This window comes from Sapajus apella, unplaced genomic scaffold (genome assembly GCF_009761245.1).
Source record: "Sapajus apella isolate SASKATOON/1434 unplaced genomic scaffold, GSC_monkey_1.0 scaffold164, whole genome shotgun sequence".
Taxonomy (NCBI): Eukaryota; Metazoa; Chordata; class Mammalia; order Primates; family Cebidae; genus Sapajus; species Sapajus apella.
Genome location: NW_022437104.1, coordinates 1251746 through 1268451, shown reverse-complemented (window position 1 = coordinate 1268451; position 16706 = coordinate 1251746). Strand labels below are relative to the sequence as shown.

Genomic DNA, 16706 nt, shown 5'->3' with positions numbered 1-16706 from the left:
GGATAAAATACCCAGAAATGAGATTGCTGCGTCATATGGTATGCGTATTTAACATATTTTAAAAACTAACAAACCATTTTTTCAAGCAGCTGTATCATTTTACATTCCATCAGCAATTGTGAGACTTCCAGTTTTTCTGCATGCTCTTCAGCGCTTGATAACTAGTATTCTTTTTTTAGCCAAATAGGTATATAGTGATATAATGTGGTTATTTTATTATAATTTTCATTCCCCTAATGGTTAGTGATGTTGAGCATTTTTTTCTTGTGCTTATTTGTGATCCATATATTCTCTGTGGTGAAATGTTTGTTCTTTTGCTATTTTTTTTTGTTTGTTTGTTTTTTGAGACGGAGTTTCGCTCTTGTTACCCAGGCTGGAGTGCAATGGCGCGATCTCGGCTCACCGCAACCTCCGCCTCCTGGGTTCAGGCAATTCTCCTGCCTCAGCCTCCTGAGTAGCTGGGACTACAGGCACGCACCACCATGCCCAGCTAATTTTTTGTAGTTTTAGTAGAGACGGGGTTTCACCATGTTGACCAGGATGGTCTTGATCTCTTGACCTTGTGATCCACCCGCCTCGGCCTCCCAAAGTGCTGGGATTACAGGCTTGAGCCACCGCGCCCGGCTCTTGTTTTATTTTTAAATGAAATTTTCATCGAGATAATTGTCAGTTAACATGCAGTTAAATAATACAGAGGGATCCTGTGTACCTTTCACTCAATTTATCCCAAAGACATTGTCATTTTAGAAAATTTGGTTGTTTACATGTGGTTGATTTTTGAGAGTTTTTTCTATATTTTTGATAAAAATTCGTTGTAGGACATGTGATTTACAAATATATTCTTCAAGTCTGTAGCTTGTCTTTTCATTCTCTTAACAGTGTATTGGCAGAGCAAAAGTTTATCATTTTAATAAAATATACTTTATCAAATTTTAAAAATTATGATTTTGGTGTGTAATATTTAAGAACTCTGGCTAAACACAGGCCACAAAAATTTTCCTGTTTTCTCCTAAAAGTTTTATAGTTTTATGTTTACAGTTAGATTTATGACACATTACTGTTTGTATAAGGTGTGAGGTTTTGGGTGAGGTTCTTTTTTGCATATGGTTATTCGATTATTACCATTTGTTGAAGAGATCGTCCTTTCTCCATTGAATAGCTTTTGTACCTTTGTGAAAAGTCAATTAGCCATATGTGTGAATCTATTTCTGGACTCTTTATTCTGTTCCAGTTAATCCATATGTCTGTCCTTTCACCAATACTACACTATTTTGATTATTGTAGTTTTATAGCAGCTTTTAAAATTAGTATTGTTTAAATTAGGTATTATGTTTCCTGCAACTTTATTCTTTTTTCAAAATTGTTTTAGCTACTCTACTTCCTCTTCTTTTTCATACAGATTTTAGAATCAGCTTGACTATATCTAAACAAATCCTGCTGTGATTTTGATTGGAATTATGTTAAATCTATATATCAATTTGGGGAGAGTTAATCTTTTTACTGTATTGAGTCTTCCAATCAATAAACATAGGATGTCTCTCCATTTTTTTGTCTTTTTTTTTAAACGTTTATTTTAGGCTCAGGGGTACATGTACAGGTTTGTTATATAGGTAAAGTGCATATCATGGGGGTTTGGTGTACAGTTTATTTCTCCAGGTCTTCTTAGATATGTTTTATCTGCTTTTTATAGTTTTGAGCTTACAAATACTATATGTATTTTGTTTTATTTATACCTAAGGATTTATTTTATTTCTACAGGGTTTCCAATCATAGATTGCTAGAGAAATATGATTAAATTCTGTATATTGACCTTATAGCTGAAGATTTTGCTAAACTTATTTAATCTAGAAGTTTTCTTATAGATTCTTTGGGATTTTATGAGTAGGCAGTTATGTCATCTGTGAATATAGACTTTTTTGTTTCTCCCTTTTCAACATTTATGCCTTTTATTTCTTCTTCTTCTTGTACTAGCTGAAACTTTATATTGGACATCCTTGCCTTCTTATTCTTCCAAGGGGAAAGCCTTCTATCTTTTACCATAAATTATAATGTTAACTGTAAGTTTTTTGTAGATGCCCTGTATTAAGTTCAAGAAGCATGTTGGGTTACAGTTTTCATCATTTTGTTTTATATTTTAAAATTTTTGATATTATCTTTTTCTGGTTTGGTGTCAGGGAAAAGCTGCCTTATAAATGAGTTGGAAAGTAAGTATTTCTTTTGCTTCTTTTAATTTTTTTTTAAAAAATTATAGTTTTATTGAGATATATTTCACATATCATAACATTCACTCATTTAACTTACACAATTTACAGACTTGTGCAGCTATTACCAGAATTTGATTTTGGAATATTTTCAACATTCCACAAAAAAACACGTACATTTGCATAGTCAGCCCTCATTGTAGCTCCTCCACCCCAAACGCCCAACCACAGGCTCCAGGCAACCACAAATCTGTTTCCTGTTTCTATAGATTTGCCTATGCTGAAACATTTCATATCAATACAGTCACACAATATGTGGTTTCATGACTGGCTTCTTTTACTTATAATATTTTTGGGAGTCAAACATTTTGTAACATGTATCAGTACTTCATTTTTTATTGCTGTATAACATTAAAATGTATTTTTATCCATTAGAATACTTTCATCACCTCAAAAAGAAAACCTATTTCCATGAGTAGTAGCTCCCCCATTTATTCCCACTTCCCCCATCTTCCAGCCTCAACAATTAAAGTATTTTTTGTCTCTATAGATTTGCCTACTATTTTTTGGGAGGCCCAGGCAGGAGGATTGCTTGAGCCCAGGAGTTTGAGACCAACTTGGGCAACAAAGTGAGACCCCCCCCATCTCTATTAAAAAAAATTAGCCAGGCATGGGGGTGCACACCAGTAGTCCCAGCTACTCAGGAGGCTGAGACAGGAGGATTGCTTGAGCCTAGGAGATTGAGGCTGCAGTGAGCCGTGTTCATGCCATTACACTCCAGCCTGGGCAACAGAGCAGACCTGTCTCAAAAAAATTAAAAAATGGCCGGGTGCGGTGGCTCATACCTGTAATCCCAGCACTGTGGGAGGCCAAGGCAGGCAGATCCCCTGAGGTCAGGAGTTCAAAAGCAGCCTTGCCAACATGGCAAAACCCTGTCTCTACTAAAAATACAAAAATTAGTCGGACATGGTGGCATGTGCCTGTAATCTCAGCTACTAGGGAGGTGGAGGCAGGAGAATTGCTTAAACCTGGAAGGCGAAGGTTGCAGTGAGCCAAGATCATGCCACTGTACTCCAGCCTGGGCAACAGAGCAAGACTCTGTCTCAATAAAATAAATAAAATATTTGCCTAATCTGGACAGTTTATGTAAATGGAATCACATGTTATGTGGTCTTTTGTAACTTTTTTCACTTAGCACAGTATTTACAGTTTAACCATGTTGCAGCACGTCTTGGTACTTCATTTATTTTTATTGCCAAATAATGCTCCATTTATTCATCAGTGGTTGGACATTTGTATTCTTTTCTATTTTTTTGCTGTTACAAATAATGCTGCTATGAAGAGTTGTGTTTAAGTTTGTATGTAGACATATGTTTTCATTTCTGTTGGGTAGATATGTAGGGGTGGAATTGCTGTATGACATGGGAGCTTTATGTTTAATCTTTTGAGGAATTACTGGACTTTTTTTCCAAAGTAGTTGCACCGTTTTACAGTCCTACCAGCAGGGCATGACGGTTCAACAACTCAACAATAAAAGATTTAAAAATCCAATTTAAAAATGGGCAAAAGATTCAAATAGGCATTTTTCTAAAGAAGATATATGAATATCTGATAAATACATGAAAAGATGTTCCATAACATTAGTATCCTGAGTAACTGGGATTACAGACATGTACCACCATGCCTAGCTAATTTTTATATTCTTAGTAGAGACAGAGTTTCGCCATGTTGGCCAGGCTGGTCTTGAACTACTGGCCTCATGTGATCCACCCGCCTCATCCTCCCAGAGTGCTGGGATTACAGGCATGAGCCACCACACCCAGCCAGGTTGTCTTTAAATCTCTTTTAACAATCATTTTTAGTTTTTAGTGTACAAGTCTTACACATTATTATTATTATTATTATTATTATTATTATTTTGAGATAAGGTCTCACTCTGTTGTGCAGGGTTGAGTGTAGTGGTGTGATCATGGTTCACTGCAGCCTCAACCCCCTGGTCTCACTCAAGTGATCCTTCTGCCTCTGACTCCCAAGTAGCTGGGACTACAGGCACAAGCCACTTGCTATTTTTTTTAATTTGTTTTAGAAACAAGGTCTCCCTATGTTGCCCAGGCTCATCTTGAACTCATGTATGCTTAAGAAAAGTGTGTATTCTGCTGTTGTTGGGTGGAATGTTCCATATATGCCTGTTAGGCCTCATTGGTTTACAGGGCTGTTCAAGTTTTCTGTTTCTCTGTTGATCATCTGCCTAGTTCTATCACTTATTAAAAGTGGGTTATAGAAGTCTCCAACCATTGTTGAATTTCTCCCTTCAATTCTGTCAATTTTGCTTTGTGTATTTTGGAACTCAGTTGTTAGTTGCACATGTGTTTATAATTGTCATGTCTTCTTGATATTAATTTATATTTCTTTTTCTTTGGCTGAAGGAGAATTATTATTTCTCCAGAAAACTCAACAGTCTACATTTAGCCCAGCTTAATGGCAAATTCTTAAGCCTTTGCCTTTTCCAGCTTGGCAATGTGAACCAGAGATTTTGGACCCAGGATATTGCCTCCCAAGTGACAGTGGATCTATCTCATCCTGTCTGTCATTGTCCTTGGTTCTGATAGCTTCCACCAGCTTGGCCAAAGCTCCTTTGTGTGCCAAGTTAACCTGTATGGAGGTGACAGTGGTGCAAGTCTTTCTGTGGGCTAGGCATCCCAGTCTTCTCTTCCCTTTGTATTTTATGATGCAGGGCAGACAGGAAGACAGCTAGAGCTCTATGAGATCCATGTCATGTGCAGTTATTACCAGCTGAGCTTTCTTGTTCTCCAGCAAGGTGGTAACAGTGTTAACCCCTGCTCGAAGTCCTCTTAATGAAGACATCCTTCTGGCAACTTTCTTCTCAGTCTGGGCCAATGATCTCTGCTTCTTCTCTTGCTTTGTCTCTGGTCCGTACTTATAGGCCAGCTTAAGCAGTTGTGTAGCTATTTGGCAGTCCAAGGCCTGGGTTATTTGCAGGAGGCACTTTCAGCCACTTATAGAAGATAGATAGCTTCTTGCCGCTGCAACTTGATATAGCAGAGCCATTTGACAAAGTGGGTGAGGCCCCTTTAGGGATGGATGTCCTGTCCAGTGCTAAAATTCTTAGGCCTTTTCTCAAATGGGATTCATCACCTTCTTGGCCTCCTGCTTCTTCACAATAGCAGGAGAGGGGGCTATCTTCTTCCACTTAGCCTTCATTCCTTTTGGCATTTTGGATGGCTAGCTGAGAGATTATTTTGTTATTAGTATAACAATCCAGCTTTCTTTTGGTTGCTGCTTGCATGCCATATCTTTTTATATTCTTTTACTTGGAATATATTTGTGTCTTTAAATCAGAATTGTGTTTATTGCTATCATCATGTATAGTTAGATCATGTTTTTTATTCTGTCAATCTCTGTCATTTAAACCATTTCCATTTAATGTAAGGTAGGATTTATGCCTGTCATTTTGTTCTTTGTTTACTATATATTTTCAATTTTTTCTTTTTTTCCTCATCCTCTGACTCTCAGTATTCCTGCCTTCTTTTATGTTTGATGTTTTCCAATGTAACATTTAAATTCCATTGTTCCTTTATATGTATTATTATACTATACTTTTTTTTTTTTTTAGACGGAGTCTCGCTCTGTCGCCTAGGCTAGAGTGCAGTGGTGTGATCTTGGCTCACTGCAGCCTCCATATCCCAGGTTCAAGCGATTCTTCTGCCTCAGCCCCCGAGCAGCTAGGACTACAGGTGCATGCCACCATACCCAGCTAATTTTTGTATTTTTAGTAGAGATGGGGTTTTGCCACATTGGCCAGGTTGGTTTCAAACTCCTGACTTCAGGTGATCCACCCACCTCAGCCTCCCAGAGTGCTGGGATTACAGGTGTGAGCCACTGCGCCCGACCTATTATATTATACTTTCCATTCTTCTTCTTTTTGAGACAGGGTCTCACCCTGTCACCCAGGCTGGAGTGCAATGGTGCGATCACACAGCTCACTACAACCTCAACCTCCCACATCAGCCTCCTGAGTAGCCGGGACCACAGGCACATGCTACCATGCCCAGCTAATTAAAAAAAATTTGTTTCAATACAGGCTTTCACTGTATTGTCCAGGCTGACCTCGAATTCCTGGGCTTAAGCGATCCTCCTACTCAGCCTCCCAAATTGCTGGATTAGAGGTGTGAGTGAAGTACCTGGCCCTATATTCCTTTCTTATATTATATTTTTTAGTTCTTTTCTTGTGGTATCTACAATGAGCTTCTTAATTTAAAAGCAATCTAGTTCAGTTTTTTTCTAGGTTTTGTTTTTTGTTTTTGGGTGTTTATTTGCTTATTTTTCAGATGGAGTTTTGCTCTTATCACCCAGGCTGGAGTGCAATCGTGCGACCTTGGCTCACTGCAACCTCCACCTCCCAGGTTCAAGCGATTCTCCTGCCTCAGCCTCCCGAGTAGCTGGGATTACAGGCACCTGCCACCATGTGCAGCTAATTTTTGTATTTTTAGTAGAGATAAGGTTTCACCATGTTAGCCAGGCTGGTCTCAAACACCTGACCTCAGGTGATCCACCTGTCTCAGCCTCCCAAAGTGCTGGGATTACAGGAATGAACCACTGCCCCTGGCCATATTTTTTTTGGAGATGGGGTCTTGTTCTGTTGCCCAAGCTCGAGTTCAGTGGCACGATCTCGGCTCACTGTAACCTCTGCTTCTGGGTTCAAGTGATTCTCCTGCCTCAGCCTCCTGAGTAGCTGGGATTTTTTTTGAATTTTTAGTAGAGATGGGGTTTCACCATGTTTGCCAGGCTGGTCTTGAACTCCTGGCCTCAGGCGATCCGTCCCCCTCAGCCTCCCAAAATGCTGGGATTATAGGCCTAAGCCACCTTGCTTGGCCTCTAGTTCAGTTTAATACTAACTTAGCTTCAGTGGTACACAAAATATTTCTCTGTATGTGTGTGATACACACACACACACACACACACACACATATTCCCTCACAACTTCTTTGTACTATTAGTTATACACATTACATCTTTACATGTTATAAGCTCATTGACACAATTTTATCGTTATTACTTTATGCAGTTGACTCTGAAACCAGATAGAAATAAAAAGTTGTAAAGTACATTTATATTGAATATTATACTTACCTATGTAGTTCTCTTCAGCAGTGTGCTTTATTTCTTCATGTGGATTTGAGTTACTATCTAGCATTCTTTTATTTCATCCTGAAGGACTCACTTTAATATTTCTTGTAAGTTTTAGGTCAGCTAGCAATGAATTTCCAGTTTTTTTATTAGCAGAGCTTCTATTTTTAATTTTTTTTTCCATTTATGGAATTTGTTTTTTAAAAACAAGGACATAGAGAACTAGCTTAAATTGGATCAAAGGCTGTTGAAGGGCCTGATATAATTCAACTTAAAAACCATAAAATATGAAAAAGCATGCTGTGTTTTGTTTGGTGACTAGAAAATAAGAAGGAAATTTTGGTGATTTCCAGTTCAAGTGTGTCACTGCTGTGACAGCTTCCAGCTCACAGAAACATCTGGTATTCTTAATACCTCCTATTCTGGCCCAGGTTAAATTTCTTTAATTATGTATAACAAGTAGAATCCTATTATAATAGGAAATCTAAAATGGCTAGCTATTTAAAACTCTTCTCTTTATGAAAATAGATGCTTCCTTTTCTGCCATAAAGTTGATAGAAAAAATACTGAAAAGTACAAAATTGAAAAAAAAAATTTTTGCCTAATAAGTCTATTAATAAAGTTTTATTTTATGCAATAAGACACCTAAAGATGTGAAAAGGCAAAATCATTCTTGTAAAAGAAATCAAAACCGTTTGGACTTAGACTTTCTAGGATTTGGGGAAATAATGTAAAATAATAACGATTTCATTCCAGTCTTTTTTGTTTTGTTTTTGAGACAGGGTCTCACTCTGTCGCTCAGGCTGAAGTGCAGTGGCACCATCACAGCTTACTGCAGTCTTGACCTCTTGGGCTCAAGTGATCCTCCCACCTCAGCCTCCCAAGTAGCTGAGAATACAGGCGCACACTACTATGCCCAGCTAATTTTTTTTTTTTTTTTTAATAGAGATGGGGTCTCCTTATGTTGCCCAGGCCGGTCTCCAGCTTCTGAGCTCAAGTCATGTGCCTGCCTTCACTTCCCAAAGTGCTGGGATTATAGGTATGAGCCACAGCGCCTGGCCCATTTCAATCTTAACAAAAGCAGAAGTCAAAACAGTGGCATATTCAGGAAAGGTCTTATTCTAAAAATGCTTGGTTCAGTGGAAATTCAGATTTTTTAGTATTCTTTGTATTCTAGTCATCAAGAAGAACTAGTTATTAGAATGAACACTGAAAGCATAAAGTTCATTTTGCATGTTCCCAAGAATTAGCCATCTTCCATTTTTCACATCTTTTTCACAACAAATATTTTGCTTTTGATACTTAACATTAGGTTTCTGAAATAAAGAATAGGTAAACAAACGAGTAAATCTAGGGGCATGGCTACTTCACTGTTATAACTGGTTATTTCCAAATCTCAATTGTATTTGACCTATTCACTTCTCTCCTGGTATATAGACTAGCTTTTATCCACCTTTGAACTCTCACAACTGGACAGTTGGCTCTCAAAAGACAGTGCACAGTTTGATGCTCTTAACTCTATTACATACTTTTCACAAGACACACTTCTTTTTCTATAGATTAAAATTCACCTACAGAAAACTGTTACTCATTTTCTTAAAACATGACAATCCTGAACTACTTGCAGAGCATGATGTCTAACCTTCTTCAAGGAGTTTATAGTGCAGTGTTGTGTGTGGATCTCCTTCACATTTTTTGTTTTGTTTTGTTTTCTTTTTGGAGATGGAGTCTTAAGGCTGGAGTGCAGTGGCACTATCTTGGCTCACTGCAACCTCCGCCTCCCAGGTTTAAGTGATTCTCCTGCCTCAGCCTCCCAAGTAACTGGGATTACAGGTGCCCACCACTATCCCTGGCTAATTTTTATGTTTCTAGTAGAAATGGGGTGCCACCATGTTGGCCAGGCTGGTCTCGAATTCCTGACCTCGAGTGATCCGCCTGCTTCAGCCTCCCAAAGTGTTGGGATTACAGATGTGAACCACCACCACACCTGGCCAGGTCGCCTTCATTTTTGAAAGATTTAGGTGAATTCTTCTTACTCTTTCAACACTTTGACAGTGTCATCCCATTGTCTTTTGGCCTGTATGGTTTCCGATGAGAAGTCAGCTCTTAATTTTATTGAGATCCCTTATACATGACAAGTCTATTTTTGTGTTCTTTAAAGATTTTCTTTTTGTCTGATTTTCATCAATTTGATTATGAGTGTCTAGATATGGATCTCACTGAATTTAGTTATAGTTCACTGAGCTCGGACGTATAGATTAATATTTGTCATCCAATTTTGGAAATTTGAAGTTATTATTTATTCTGATATTTTTTTCTGCTCCTTTCTCTTCTATTTTTGGAACTCCTGTTATGCATACTGTATTTTGTCATGCTTGATGATGTCCAACAGGTCTGTGAGGCTCTTTCATTTTTTTTTTAACTTTTTAATTTTTTAATTTTTATTTATTTATTTATGAGACAGAGTCTGGCTTTGTCACCCAGGCTGGAGTGCAGTGATGTGATTTTGGCTCATTGCACCCTCTGCTTCCTGGGTTCACGTAATTCTCATGCCTCAGCCCCCCAGGTAGCTGGGATTATAGCCACGTGCCACCACACCTGACTAATTTTTGTATTTTTAGTAGAGACAGGGTTTTACCATGTTGACCAGGTTGGTCTTGAACTCCTGACCTCAAGTGATCCGCCCATCTTGGTCTCCCATAGTGCTGGGATTACAGGCATAGCTACCACATCCAGCCTCTTTCATTTTTTTTTTTAATTCATTTTTCTTTCTGTTCTTCAGAGTGGATTTCTTCATTAACCTGTTTTCTTGTTGGCTGATTATTCCTTTTTCCTGTTAAATCTCTTAATGGGCCCCTCTATTTAATTTTTCACTTCAGATATTATACTTTTAAACTCCAGAATTTGTTTTTTAAAAACAACTTCCATCTCTAGTCTCTATTTGGTGAGATATTGTTGTCACACTTTCCTGAAATTTTTTTAGGCATAATTTCCTTAAGTTCGAATATCCTTAAGTCCCTTGGTATATGCGGGGATAGGTTCCAGGACTCCTGCGTATGCCAAAATTCACACAGTCGAGTTCCACAGGTGGCCCTGAGGAATGCACATGTAGTCAAAATGTCAGCCCTCCATATATGCAGGTTTCACATCCCAGAATACTATATTTTTGATCCATATTTGGTTGAAAACAATCCACATATAAGTGGACCTGTACAGTTCAAACCTGTTTTGTTCAAGGTTCAACTGTATTTATAATAGCTGATATAAAAGCTTTTTCTACTAAGTCCAAAATATAGGCCCCCTCCAGGACGTTTTTGTTGGCTCCCCTTTTTTTCCTGCATATATATCATACTTTTCTGTTTCTTTGCATGTCTCTTAATTTTGTGGTGCAAACTGAACATTTTAAATAATATATTATACAACTTTAGTATCAGATTCTTCTACCCCACAAGGGTTGTTGTTGTTTTTCTAGCTGCTAATTATTTAGTGATTTTCCTGGACAAATTTTACATTCCCTCCAGTGTATGGCCATTGAATTCCCTGCTAGATTTTCTTTTTCAAAGAGACATGGTCAGTGTTTCGACTTGCAGGGTGTTTAATTGTCGCCAAGCGGGACTTACTGCAAGCTATCAAATCTGAGGTCTTATTTTTTTGAGTTGAAAGAAATGTTTCTTCTGCTGACATGACAGGGCTTTGTTTGGTGGTAAAAAGGGTACTAGACGCCCCTCATTCTACTGCCACTGGAGGGCGCATTTCTCAGCTCTTGCTCTTCAAACCTGCTGAAAGGAATTACTAGATCTAAACACCGGCATTTGACATTGTGCAGCAAAGAAATGGTTATGGAGAATCCCAGTCCGCTGCTTGTAGGGCGGGAGTTTGTGAAGCAATATTATACTTTGCTGAATAAAGCTCCAGAATATTTACACGGGTTTTGTGGCAGGAATTCTTCCTATATTCATGGTAGAGTAGATGCTAGAGGAAAACCCCAGGAAGCTGTTTATGGCCAAAATGATATACACCACTAAGTATTATCTCTGAACTTCAGTGAATGTCATATAAAGTTCATCATGTGGATGCTCATGCAACCTTAAGTGATGGAGTAGTTGTCCAGGTCATGGGTTTGCTAACAGTGGAAAACCGAAAAGGAATTTTATGCAGACCTTTGTTCTGGCTCCTGAAGGATCTGTCCCAAATAAATTTCATGTTCACAATGATATGTTTCGTTATGAAGAGGAAGTGTTCAGTGATTCTGAGCCCGAACTTGATGAAGAAGATGAAGTAAAAGAGGAACAAGAAGAAAGACAACCATCTCCTGAACCTGTGCAAGAAAATGCAAACAGTGGTTACTATGAAGCTCACCCTGCAACTAATGGCATAGAGGAGCCTTTGGAAGAATCCTCTCATGAACCTGAACCTGCGCCAGAATCTGAAACAAAGACTGAAGACCTGAAACCACAAGTGGAGGAGAAGAATTTAGAAGAATTATAGGAGAAGTCTACTCCTCCTCCTCTGGCAGAACCTGTTTCTCTGCCACAAGAACCACCAAAGCCAAGAGTTGAAGCTAAACCAGAAGTTCAATCCCAGCCACCTCCTGTTCATGAACAGCGACCTAGACAATGACCTGCTTTTTCTGCTAGAAGACCAAGACCAGGCAGAGGAGATATAGAACTGAATGACTCTGACAACCATAGAATAATTCACTATCCAGATAGTCATCAACTTTTTGTTGGTAACTTGCCACATGATATTGATGAAAATGAACTGGAAGAATTCTTCATGAGTTTTGGAAACGTGGAACTTCATATCAATACCAAGGGTGTTGGGGGAAAGCTTCCAAATTTTGGTTTTGTGGTTTTCGATGACTCTGAACCAGTTCAGAGAATCTTAATTGCGAAACCGATTATGTTTCGAGGGGAAGTAGTTTAAATGTGAAAGAGAAAAAAACAAGAGCTACAAGAGAGCGAGAAACCAGAGGTGGTGGTGATGATTGCAGAGTTGTTAGGCGCAATGATCAAGGTCCTGGTGGTCCACGTGGAATTGTGGGTGGCAGAATGATGTGTGAGCATGATGGAAGAGGACCTCCTCCACGGGGTGGCATGGCACAGAAACTTGGCTCTGGAAGAGGAGCCAGGCAAACGGAAGGCTGCTTCACAGGACAGCATCACTGAAGCTCCACTGTAGGCAGAGTCTTGGCAGTGGTACAATATTCATCGTGTTTGCATTCTTATTAATTTTTTTTGGCTTTGGAATGTGACACAGCCTTTTTGATAATTTCTTTGATGTGAAAAGCATCTTTTGGTTGTCAGCTAAACTGAGGTGGACATTATTTCCCCAATTTCACAACGGGATTCACATTGTTACTTTATAAACCTAGATTTGGAGAATTAAGGACTGAGAAATGACCATATCTTAAACTGTCTACGACAAAGTGAACTTAAAAGGACATGCCCACTGAATTCAGGTCCTTTGAGTCAAAAAAAAAAAAAAAACCTGCTGCTGCACATTTTAAGTGTTACTGTTTCTGCCTGTTAATGTTGGGAACACAAATAGTGCAGTTTGTGCAGTTGGAGAATCTTGCCTTTTTTCTTGGCTTCCCCCCAAAATATAAACCAACAGAAACTTGTTATGCACTCATCAAAATGCACTAATGGGTACTCTGAACTTATTAACATTGACATCTGCAACAGGTGGCAACAGGGACAAAATCTTTCATCTCCTTTTCCAGTAGAGGATAGTTTGTGACATGATGAGGGCACTTTATCTGCTTGCTGTGACCAGCGTGTGTACACATAAACCTTAACAAGACTACAAGTATATTCCAGAAGGAAATCGTTTTAGTTACGAACTAAATAACAAAAATTAGAACTTCAAATGCGATGATCTTGACTATTAAACCAGACTTAGTAGCTCCATATCTAAGATTTTTCTACCTGCCCCTCTTCAGTACAGGGATGGGTGGCTGCTCAACACACTCCCCTTTTTCCTTTAAGCTGTGTACAGTGATAATTGTCTTTACTGTATTTTCATTCTCTGGTAATATAAAATAAGCATGACAGTGCCGTCTATTAATACATCATTCCAGTCTTGCTGGTAATTTTGTATAGTGTCTGAATTGCTGTGCTGCAAAGGCAAACAGCTGCAATATGTTGAAAAATCATCAAAATGTATAAAAATGGCAGTATCTTTAAAATAAAAATTTTTAAATGGTCTTGCTCTATTGCCCAGGCAGGAGTGTAGTGGCATGATCTAGGTCACTGCAGCCTCAAACTCCTGGGCTCAAGCAATCCTCCCACCTCAGCTTCCCTAGTAACTGGGACTACAGGTGCATGCCACAACACATGGCCAATTTTTAACATTTTTGTAAAGATGGGGTCTTGCCGTGTTGTCCAGGCTGGCCTCAAACTGCTGGCCTCAAGAGATCCTCTTGCCTCAGCCTCCCAAATTTCTGGGATTACAGGTATGAGCCAACACACCTGGCCTCCCTGTTGGATTTGTTTTTTTTTTTATTCATTTTTAATTTTTAAGCCTGGTTTCCCAAGGTTCACACCTGGGCCCTGCCTCTGAGGTTCAAGCGATTCTGTTGCCTCAGCTTCCCAAGTAGCTGGGATTACAGGCACCCACCACTACGCCCAGCAAAGTTTTTGTATTTTTAGTAGAGACAGGGTTTCGCCATGTCGGCCAGGCCGGCCTTGAACTCCTGACCTAGTGTTTCACCCACCTCGGCCTCCCAAAGTGCTAGGATTACAGGCGTGAGCCACCGCGCCCAGCCTCCTCAGTTTCTTAAGATGGAAGTTTATTGATTTGAGACCTTTCTTTTTTGGAATATAAGTATTTAATATAAATTTTATTGTAACCACTGCTGTAGCTGCATCTCCTAAGTTTTTTTTTAATAAGCTTTATTTTTTCAAATAGCTTTAAAGAAAATTGTACAGATAGTACAGATAATTCCCATGTGCCCCACACCTGTTTCTCATACTATTAACATCTTATACTAGTATGGTACATTTGTCACAACTGCCTTTTTTTTTTTTAACTCAATTTTTAATTATAACTTACCAAGCCGTGTCTAGGAATGTCTCCAAACAACTGAACCAAAAGAAACATGATAAAACTCTCCTGTTGAAGAAACCAAGAGTTTGTGCCAGCCCCAGTGCTTCTGAGGGTGAGGCCAAATATAGCCCACTCCTGAGGCCAGCCCTGTCCCCACGCAGGGTTCTCGGCCTGAGAATAGGATTGTGGATGGGTGAGGGACCTGTCTCCTCTTCCACCATGCTGGGAGCTCTTAGATAAAGTCACTGGTAGGCGATCCCCTCCTCCCACCCCATGGAGACCCTCTGGGCACCTTCCAGAAAGCCAGGGAGCAAGACGGGAGAGCCCTGGTGCTCTCCGGGCCTCTCAGCCAATGCTCCACTCCAGTCCACTCAGCGAGCTGCTTCCAGAGCCCAGGGTGGGGATTAAATAAAATATGCGTGAGAGACAAACTCAAATGCCCCACCGTCTCCATGATGCAAGTCACAGAGCAGAATACAGCAGCCCTAGTGGCAAGTGCCAGCCCTCAGAAGATGCGCCAGAACTCTGTCTGGTTGGTGGTGGCAGGATTTCAGCTCTGGTTGGTGGACTGCTGGGTGATCTGGCTGCCCTTCTGGCGCGGCGGTGCCAGATACTCAAACATGGACATCAGGTGGATGGAGAGCATGCCCTTGAGGTCGGACAGCATCGGGCCAGAGCAGAAGTTGTGGTTGAGGGCGTCATCGCTGTCGATGCGCTGGGCAGGGTCCAGCACCAGCAGCTTGTCGATGAGGTCTAGCGCGTACGGGTTGCGCACATAGGCCTTCAGCCTATCCTTCACCTTCCGCTTCTGGCCCTTGACCAGCTCCAGCTTGTCATACAGCTCATACTTGTCCACGTTTGGCCACATCTCAGGAATAATGGAGCCGCAGAGCTGACCTGATGAGGGCGAGCTGCTGCTGCTCCGTGTTGCCCCACATGATGGTACTGCAGGTCCACATCTCTGCCATGATGCACCCAGCACCCCGCAGGTCAGTGGGGGGGGCCATAGTCCTGCTCCCCGAGCAACAGCTCCGGGGACCGGTACCAGAGTGTCACCACATGGTTGGTGTAGCAGTGGGGCTGGCTGTTCTTGGCCAGGCTGAAGGCCCAGGCCAGCCCAAAGTCTGCCAGCTTCAGGATCCCATCACAGGTGATAAGCACATTAGCAGCCTTCATGTCCCTGTGCAGGATCCTGTTCCTGTGGATGTAGTGGAGGCCGGTAAGCAGCATCTGCATCACCCTCTTGATCTCAAACAGCGTGAACTTCACCAAAACATTGCTCAATAGCCCAGCAAGATCGTGTTCACAAAAGTCCAACACCAGGTATATACTGCCTTGCAGCCGTTACGGGGGAAGCTTTGGTTTGACAAATCTCAATCAAGTTGACCACATTCTCGTGTTTTAGAAGCTGGAAGATCTTGATCTCCCGCAAGGCTGTAATGGGGAACCCCTCCGTCTCATTTTCCATCCACACCTTCTTCAGAGCCACCTTCTGGCAGGTCTTGCTGTGCTTGGCCTTAAACACCTCCCCGAAGGTGCCTTGGCTGATCTTGGCAAGCTTCTCGTATTTGGTCACTTCATCACAAAAGGGGTACTCCACCAAGTCCTACTGCTTTGCCATGGTCGCCTCCAGCGCGCTGCCGCCACCCCCAGCCGCCGCTGCTACCACTCCCGCTCCAGGTCCCACCACCGCGCTCCAGGCCCCTCTGCGGCCCGCCACTTCCGCCCACAACTGCATTTAACAAATCTTGATACATTATTATTATATTAAAGTCCATACTTTATTCTGATTTCCTTCGTTTTCACCTTAAATCCTTTTTCTGTACCAGAATCCTATTCTGGATACCACATATTTACTAGTCATGTTTCCTTAGCCTCCTGTTGGTTTTAATAGTTTCTCAGACTTTCTTATTTTTATTATTAATTAAAAAAAAAAATTTTTTTTTAAGATGGGATTTCACCATGTTGGCCAGGCTGGTCTCAAACTCCTGACTTCCAGTTATCCACCTACCTCAGCCTCCCAAAGTGCTGGGATTACAGGCGTGAGCCACCACACCGGGCAGTTTCTCAGGCTTTCCTTATTTTTGTTGACAGTTTTGAGCAATACTAGTGAGCTATTTTGTAGAATTTTGAATACTTTGTTACTTTCTGGCACTATAAGATGCTCCAGGCACATCTTCTAATATTTCCTATCCTACTCCTAGAAACAGTTATTTCCACAAGCATAAGGAACCCTAATTTCTTTTATTGGAGAATTATACTACGGATTAACATTTGGGCCAGGCATGGTGGCTCACACCTGTAATC

The 16706-nt window shown here is 40.6% G+C and overlaps 1 protein-coding gene and 2 pseudogenes across 4 annotated transcripts in view; 2 read left to right on the top strand and 1 right to left on the bottom strand.

Annotated features, from left to right (window-relative positions):
- Nucleotides 1–16706, top strand: part of WNK3 (WNK lysine deficient protein kinase 3) — a 166762-nt gene that overhangs the window by 134161 nt on the left and 15895 nt on the right. For 2 of the 4 annotated variants that reach the window (XM_032266983.1, XM_032266985.1), the window contains exon 22: nt 8296–8357. The exons of the other annotated variants lie outside the window; for them this stretch is intronic. In XM_032266983.1, the coding sequence (XP_032122874.1) occupies nt 8296–8357 (62 nt within the window). The remainder of the gene's footprint in view (nt 1–8295; nt 8358–16706) is intronic. 4 annotated transcript variants of the gene reach the window in all.
- LOC116542195 lies at nt 10071–12768 on the top strand (annotated as a pseudogene).
- On the bottom strand, nt 14826–16020 carry LOC116542196 (annotated as a pseudogene).